Source organism: Mustelus asterias, chromosome 15 (assembly GCF_964213995.1).
Source record: "Mustelus asterias chromosome 15, sMusAst1.hap1.1, whole genome shotgun sequence".
Classification (NCBI taxonomy): domain Eukaryota; kingdom Metazoa; phylum Chordata; class Chondrichthyes; order Carcharhiniformes; family Triakidae; genus Mustelus; species Mustelus asterias.
Genome location: NC_135815.1, coordinates 11,528,949 through 11,538,048, shown reverse-complemented (window position 1 = coordinate 11,538,048; position 9,100 = coordinate 11,528,949). Strand labels below are relative to the sequence as shown.

Sequence of the window (9,100 nt, the reverse complement as noted above, 5' to 3'; positions counted from 1 at the left end):
AGCAGTCAGTGTTGCCATTAAGAAATGTTTTTGAACCCCTAAACACGAAGTACCTGATCGACCCATTATCAACATAACTGATGTCTCCATGAAGCAAGTAGTAATGAATAACCTGCACTACAAGAGATGGCCATTATTACAGTTCCTGTTCACATCGATTCTGTGGAAGCATCTCAGACTACAGAATTACGCTGCTCTACAAGGAACAAAAAACCCTCTCAAAGACTCTATTTAGAATTGTCCAACTCATGTACATAATGTTTAGGACTGAGTAAATTAGTTATTGAAGATTATATAAAGGACTTAAAGGGGGAGGGATGTTGTGATCGTCTCTCTAAGAGCAACACAGCAGGGTAAGGGTGAGAAAGGCTCCAAGGCAGAGACATTTTGTATCTACAACCCATGCAGCTGCTTTCTAATAAATACCTTGTGTGTTCATTAATGAAGTCTGCAAAAATGCATCTTTACAGGAAGTTACCTAAACTTTCCCCATTGTGCGGCTGGAAAATGGCAGATGGGAGTTGAGTTTGGGGGGGGGGGGGGGGGGGGGGGGGTGAAGTGAGGGGTGTCATCAACCCTGGTTCTGAACGACAGGAGACCAGGTGCTGTGGGCCAGCAATGGGGTTCAGGTACCTATTTACATAAATCAGCCCCAGCGGCACCGCATTCCTTCAGCACTGCCCTGAAAGGCTGGTCGAAGCTACTTCAGCAAGTTTCTGAAGAGAAATGAGGTTGTGGCCCTCTGTCTTTGAAGTGACAGTGTTGCCACGGACCCAACAGCGATGCAATCCTTCTGTAAACCTCAACGTTGTGACAAGTTAGTCACCATCAATCTTTAAGTTCAAGGAAGTTGGATGAATCAGGGAAAAGGGCTCTCTGCTCTTGGGGTGCAGACCAATCCTAAACTGGACAACAGTGGGAGCGTCGTAATGATTTGTCTCAGTTGAGGGTAGGGTCAAGCTCAGTTGTAAAACCCTTCTCCTCCCCACCCCTCGGCCCTGGTGAAATAGTTGGCTCACACACACACTGTCTAGTCTTCAACAGGATAAACAACCACTGGAAGAAAACATCAGAGAGTAGCCAATACCTCTGGACTGGATCCTCTTTAGTCAAAAAGTTGCAGAGTGAGGTTCATAACATTTTCATTCCTGTAGAGAGCTGAAAAGATTTTCAGGTTCTGGAACACAGCAACTAATTCCATTAATAGTTTACTCTGAACTCCAACTGATGCAGAAAAAAAATCTCATTAGTTGAAGACTGAATTTAGGATTAAGACGATTAGACAAATCCAATTACAGGTGTTCTCTGACAATCGAAAGGTACAAAGCAGATTATTGCCACTGTACGTTGTCAAATGTCCTTGACATTAGTTAGCATCAGCATGGTCTGCACATGACTAGGTCACTGCTGTGTCTCAGTCAGCTGTGGCTCAGTGGATTAGCACTCACGCCTCGGCAGGTTCAAGTCCCACCATCAGGACTTTGCGTTGTCTTTTGATGAAAGAAATATGTTAAATTGAGGTTCCCGTCTGTCCTCTTAGGGTGGGTATAAAAGAGGAGCAGGGGGATTATTTCCAGTGCTCTGGCCAATATTTATCCCTCAACCAACGTCACAACAAAAAACATCAGACGGGATTTTACAGCTTCGCTCATCCCAAAACCATAAAATCCCACTCAAGGTCAATGGAACTTTCTATGGTCCGCCCCGCGCCCGTTCCGATTCCCACGGCGGTAAAATTCTGGCCATTGTCTGGTCTTCTTCACATTGCTGTTTGCGGGAGCTTGCTGTGCACAAATTGAGGCTCCGCTTCCTACATTCCGACAGTGACAATGCTTCAAAAATAAGAATTCTTCATTGTCTGTAAAGTACTTTGAGGCTTGCGGTGGTTGTGGAAGGTGGTATCTTAATGCAAGTCTTATTTCCCATTCAGAATTGGAGCGATTCCTGCAATAACCTATTGCAGGAAAGGCAGTGAATCAGAATTCATTACTTAAGTCCTTTGAGGCTATCTGACAGCACACAAACCTGGCAGTTTAAACATTCCTAGCATTTAACATTTATAATGTCTTGACATGTTATCATGATGATAGATGTGGATGAAAATGGTTCCAATATTACAATAATTGAGAGCAGGGAAAGCAGATGACATTAATATATTGCGATGATCTTTAAACAGATTAGCTTGAGTTCTTGTCCAGGACCAGGGCAGGGATTAAACGCATCATTAAACAGGGGGACGCAACCAAGTCTAATTTTGATATACCCCAACCTTTCTTTCCTGGGTGTCGTCGGTTGCAGTGGGAATAGGAAACTCTGCAGCATGCTTAGGAGGGAGTGCAAGTTTGGACTTATGGTTCCCAGCCATCTTCGTGTCATCCGCAAACTTGCTGATTACACCAGTTGCACCTTCTTCCAAATCATTTATATATATCACAAATAGCAGAGGTCCTGCGGAACACCACTGGTCACAGACCTCCAGCCGGAAAAAGACCCTTCGACCACTACCCTCTGTCTCCTATGGCCAAGCCAGTTCTCCACCCATCTAGCCACTTCTCCTTGTATCCCATATACAATCCCACCACTGGGATTTTCCTCAGGTGCTGCCCAAGTTTGCTGCAACTAACTGGTAAGGTTAATTGCCATGGTTAGTCAATAATGCCATTATTACTGCCTCGTGTGATCATCAGGATGGTAGATGGTCCATGGTCCTCCATCATAGGGCTTGGAAACAGGAATAAGCCATTTGGCCCTTCGAACCTCCACCACCATTCAGTAAGATCATGGTTGATCTTGGATCTTGTTGTCTCGTATCCACTTTGCAGATTGCCCCCCTCAACACTTGACACTGAAAATCTGTCTAACAGCTTTGAATATACTCAATGACCCACAGCCTCCACTACTCTCTGGGAGAGAGAAGTCCACAGACTAATGACCCTCAGAGAAATAGTACCTCATCTCACTCTAAAACGGCACCTCTCTTTTATAAAAACTGTGTCTCCGAGTTCCAGTCTCTCCCACAAGGCGAAACATTCTCTCAGCATCCACCCTGTTATGTACCCTCAGGGTCTTCTTATAGGCTTCAATAAAATCACTTCTCATTCTTCTGAACTCTATTCGGTATAGGCCCAACTTGTGCAACCTTTCCTTATAAGATAACCATCACAGTTTGCCCTGTTGTCCTCTGGAGACCCAAGGCCTGGAGGGGCTCAGCTTACTTGGGAACTCTGCTGTGGACTAGTTGCCCCCCTCTGTGGTCACAGAAGGTGAAGCTGAAGGGGTCACAGACAAGGGGGATTCTGAAGGGCCGGACAACCTCAGGATCCTGAATGAAGATCCAAGGAGTGTCCAACAGCTGCTTTGAGTGCCCAAGGCTCCACCCTGACTCCTTGAGAAGGGCACCTGGTCCCCCCTCCCGCATAGCCACAGCAAAATCTCATCCATGACTACAGCAATAGAGTGCAGGCCTGCACACATCTCCAGCACAAACGTGGCATGTTTTTGGATGAGCTTCTCAATTATGTTCACCATCCAGTGCATGGAAACTTCCATTGCACACAGCTCATCAGACCCACTTCATCAGACAGCAGGCAGACTCCTCCACCTCACATGCCACTCTGAGGACTTCCAACAGCTCTGCCTCAGGTTCCCCTGCCTCTTGCAGCATCTTGTGCAGTGCCGATCCCAGAGGCTCATCTTCCCCAGCAGTCCTCCTGCTGATGTGCTTGGCTGACCCAGATCTAGTATCCACCGAGGTAGGTCTCCGGGGCTGGTAGAGGCAGGAGACCGCTATGATGGCACGACAGGTGCACTTTCTTCTTCCCCGTCCAATGTCCTGGGTCCCGTGCGCGACAAGCATTGCTGGACAGGGCTTCCTCTTCTTGCCTTCTCCTCCTGCTGGCAACTGACTGCAGGAGCTGACACACGCAAGTTGGGCACAGATTCTGGAACCTCCTGCTCCACAGTGTGTATTAGAAGAACCATGCAGGGGAGGCGATGGCCTAGTGGTATTATCACTAGACCATTAATCCAGAAACTCAGCTCATGTTCTGGGGACCCGGGTTCGAATCCCACCACAGCAGATGGTGGATTTTTTTAAAAACTGGAATTAATCTACCAATGACCATGAAACCATTGCCGATTGTCGGAAAAACCCACTTGGTTCACTAATGTCCTTCAGGGAAGGAAATCTGCCATCCTTACCTGGTCTGGTCTACATGTGACTCCAGAGCAATGTGGTTGACTCTCAGCTGCCCTTGGGCAACTAGGGATGGGCAATAAATGCTGGCCCAACCAGTGACACCCATGTCCCACGAATGAATAAACAAAAAAGTTGGTTATACACCAATTTCACCCACTGCATGTAAAAGACCTACGAGAAAAGAGTGTGGCATGCTGAACTACAACACTTCTTTCAACCAATGGGAATCAGCAATGCATAACCTGGAATTATTGCGACAGATGAAGTCAAAAATAAAGATGCTTAAACCTGAGAAATCTTTGAAAAGTGACCAGAATCCACATGGCAAGGTGCCAAAGTGCCCTGAACATGGCCTCCCTTTTACTACAGACTCCACTGTAAGAAAGACGCAGATAACATGGGCTGTAAACAATGGAAATGAGGTTTTTTTTTTACAATAAAACAAGTTCAAAAACAACCAAGTTTTAGAACAAACAAGTTTTTTTTAATGCTGCCATCACATTTTGTTCAAAAAATAAAGTACAAGAACTACTTTCAAAGTTTGCAAAGTCAGGAATAGTAAAAGAACAGTTGCCTACCCTTTGCTTAAATTAGATACAACATGACTTAATATTACATACAGCTACTGGAGTGGAAAATGTTACGAGGTATTTTGGATGCATTGACCTGGATCATCAATAGGTCCCTGTGTCACAATTAAAAGGCACCTCACAGAAGTACCCTGGCGATCGGGTACGTAACATCATCTGTACCATCTAGGAGGCAGTGCTGTGTGAATATGCGCAACTTTTACACAAGATACAATCAGAGGCACACTGTGCCTGCGGATCTCACTCAGTGAAGCAGTGCTACACAAGGCCAGAACCAATATTTGGAGCATCATGCATATGTATTTAACCCCTTCAGTCCAATGTTCAATTTTACTCACATCTTTGTACATTTTTCCCCCTCTAAAGACCCAATTCTACTCTTGCCATGTTACATAAATCATTTTTTTTGGACAGGTAACTATTACCAATTTGGACCACTTTAACGTGTGGCTTAAAGTAGGGCTCAGTTTTTGAGGGAGGTCACTTTTTCTGGCATCAGTGATGCATTTGCACCTGAATTCCTCTATATTCACCTGGGAGACATCAGGTTTTGTCTACTCCTGGCCTTGCTCAGTCACTAGCCCTCCCTCACCAAAGTGGCCTGAAATATCATTGCAGACCCTCTAACTGTGCAGATCAAGGGAATATAATAATGAAGTAGGAGGATCCCCACACTGGAGTGTAGGGGAGTTTGTAAAAGCCGGGGCTCTCAGAAGCCCATGATAAATTTGGATAGATCACTTGTACAGGCATGGTAACGGAATTGTGCTCAAGATTTAGTAGTTTAAGGGAAATGGACATCAATTGCGATCAACAAGATATTGCTGTGTGCTATCAACAAGATTTGTCCCTAGTTCCATTAGAAAGGCCTTGGATTAATACACTAAGCTACCACTGGTCTGCAAAGGGTTAAAAGCATATGCAGGGACTGACACTTGGTGTAAGGCAATTACAAACTCCTTTACTTAGTAAAAATTAACCAAGAACCAGCCTCATATTGTTTATCTTTCCCCCACGATACACCGTGCCAAAACATTTCCTTTCACTCCATGTGACATTCCATCAGAGTCTGTAGGCGAGTGCATTACTGACAAACCAGTCGGTATGTCTATTAGCCGAACTGATTGACTCTCCTATTTTGCTCGTTTGTCACTCAATTAAAGCGTCTCCTCTGGTAGATGCAGCAGAGATAGGGAACTCATGAGTAAGGTTAGACCACTGGACTAGAATCAACTCTGTACTTGGACAGACAACAATTGCCAGTGATGTTGACAGCAGTTGCATTGCTTGACAAAAGTTAGGCAGTGTCAGGAATACTATTGCATAGCAACACAACTCTCGTCAAGAACTCCTGTGTGAAACATAATTAGAATTAGAGATCAGAGTCAGTATCTATCAGATTTATACAATTTCAAACAATGACACAACCAAAATTGGAGGACGTTGAAGAAAAAGGTCTGGGGATCTTGAACTATATTTGACAACTTTGCCATGTAACTCCTCTGACCATACATTCTCAGGTGGTAACTCTCTTATCAAGTGTATTCTAACATCTAGTATATTACACTGTTTTTGCAAATGAACTCTTATGGACTGGCTAGAAAGATCTGTTTGGCATGGTGGTATCCAAGGAGGATTCGTGTACACATGATTGCCAAGCACAGAAACACAATGTCCCTTTAAGTCACCTTTTATAAGTTTAGGATAGTCTGTAATACCCCATTTACAAACTCTCTAAGGCACACAACAGCGCAGTGTCAACCGCGAAGACAACCTGCTAAAGGGTTGCTGAAACGTACAGTGGTTTTCATTAAAAAAAACACAAAGGCGAGGGATGAGGGTTTGCACAAGCCTGGGACAGTTGCATCATTCATCCTCAGGGTGGGTCGAAAAGCACATGATCAAAACACCATTTCCTTAGAATACTGTAAATCACTTCTGAAAAGTGGAACTCCCAGAATGGACTCCCAACATTGTCAAAGGGATTTCATAATTACAAAATGACATTGAACATTTTATCTCACATTTCATGATTCACAATAGTCTAAGTGTACATTATAAAGTGCTAATCCCTCCTACAATGTAATTCAGTTAGAAAAGATTAGACAAGCGTTCCTACAGGTTTCAAATTCCTTGGGGAGCAACTCTCAACGCTATAGTTTTAGACAGACTATGTACAATACTAGCAGAATGAGGCATCCTGGACAGTATACCAGTTAGTATTAGGGTTTGTTTCATGTACTGCTCTATGCAGCTGAAGAGGTCTTTGATTCTCTGCTTCAAGAACAGTCGCTAATTAATGTCATTGTTACAAACTCAAACTCCCTGTTCATTGAGAATGCTGGTGAAAGGCTTATTGCTCACTTGGATGTTTTGTACTCTGTCTGTGCACAATAATAGCATATTAACTTCAGATGTTGCAGACTGGTACAGTTTTGGAAGCATGCAAAAAATTGATTATGTCGCAGTAATACATTCTCAGTAAAACGCAACTGAAAGGGTTATTAAATAACGTAAAACGTCTGTCAACTATGTACTATATTTAATCAGAGGGGGTTGAGGGAATGAAGAACGACGTGAAAAGGGAGTTAAGGTTTTTGGCATAGATTAATCGCCAGTGAAGTGTGGTTTCATTACTGTACCGGTCTACAACAGTTAGAGTGCTTTATAAAATATAAAATTACCAGTATTATCATTACAACAGGTTAAGCACAGATCCCAGTAAAGGATCTTTGTAAACAATTATCCAAAATACTGTATTATATATATATATACATATATATACACACACGTGTGTGTGTATATATAGATATATATATAGCTTTTAAAAGACGTTCTTTACAGTGACCCCTTCAAGCCATCAGAAAGGAAAAAAACATGGAATATCAACTACAAAACGTAATTTTGAGCATGGAACAAACGCCAGGTAAAGTATTAAAAAATAAACAAAATGAGAAACGAGGATCTAGAATGTTCAGCACCCTGCAGAGCAGTTTCTAATGATTGTGATAATTACATTTTTTTTTTAATTTAAAAAAAAGTCAGTTGTATGTCTACAAAGTCAGTCTCAAGTCTGTGGAGGATCACAATTTGGTGTGGTGGCCTGAGGTGGGCAAAGTAGACCTAGAGGTCGACGCTGAAGCGGAAGTTGAAGCCCCGGCATCTCCCCCCTCCCCGAGCTCGTCCTGCAACTCCTGGCTTACGCTGGTCTGCAGTGCTGCCGGCGTCAGCCATTCTTTCGGCAAGCAACTCTGGAGAAACGGAATACAGGAACTGAAGTGAGCCAGCCGGTTAACCCAGCGAGGGATCTCTTTTCCACAGAGGATCTGTTGCAAACAGAAAAATAGAAACAGAGCGTTATTTTTAAGCAGTTTCCAAATTTAATTTCCTTTAAATGTAATAAAATTGGATGTTATTCCAGGGACAAACTCAAAAGCTGCTTTGCAGACAGCTGACAAGTCTTCACAGATTGGGTTGAGCCTACCAAGATAAATACTTTCTTCCCTCAAATTTTGTGCTCCGCCTAACTTTCTGAAAACACTGGTAGCCTCTGCACCCATGCTCAAGTCATTATCCTTCCCATAAAGAGAGCAATATTGAAAGGTAAAGGGAATGAGTAGGGTGGGTTTGCCCTCATTAGTCCACTGGTGTGGACCTTATGCACTAAAAAGGGATGTGAGAGTTCCGTAGCAAGGAATGACTGCAGATGCCAAATGTCAGGAGGCAGTTCATTATGGAGTGTATTACGCCCAAGTCTGATGCTGTCCTTCAACCACAGGCACTTTCTGCCTGTGGGGACTGACAGAGAGCAATCAGGAGTAGGAATCCAGCACCTTTTTTCCCTCTACAGCTGCAGTGCTTCTGCTGTGACTCAGAACGAGATCAGCTAATTCAGTGCAGGCGGAGGATGGAAAACGGAATATTCTGGGTTTCCGCTGCTCAATTCACAGTGGGCGGTGCGCTCGCTAATACTGTCATCGTGGAGCTGCACCAACATTTCATTAAACCCAGTTCAGGTCAACTAACTATCAATTATGCTCAAAGGGTCTTATTATCTTTGTACAGGCATTATGTTCCTATCTATTTATATTATTGTAATTATCAGGACATGTGCTAAAAATTATGGACGAGTTACATAATCAGGAACTTGTGTTGACCTCGGCTCAGTGCCAAGACTCTTGGTTCTGTATCTGAAGCTTTCGAGCTGAAACTCCACACCAGAGATTTCAGCACATATTACTCCGTTTAAAAACAGTTGATAGGGCATTAGCATTGAAGGCTAAAGCAGGGGAAAAAATGCATTACAGTATAT

At 43.5% G+C, this 9,100-nt stretch overlaps 1 protein-coding gene across 1 annotated transcript in view; it reads right to left on the bottom strand.

The window, feature by feature from the left end:
• Positions 1 to 4,666: 4,666 nt before the first annotated feature.
• LOC144504330 (deubiquitinase DESI2) overlaps positions 4,667 to 9,100 on the bottom strand; it is a 67,021-nt gene continuing 62,587 nt past the window's right edge. Inside the window, exon 5 of the mRNA XM_078229493.1 lies at positions 4,667 to 8,114. Within this exon, the coding sequence (XP_078085619.1) occupies positions 7,872 to 8,114 (243 nt within the window). The 3' untranslated portion in view covers positions 4,667 to 7,871. The remainder of the gene's footprint in view (positions 8,115 to 9,100) is intronic.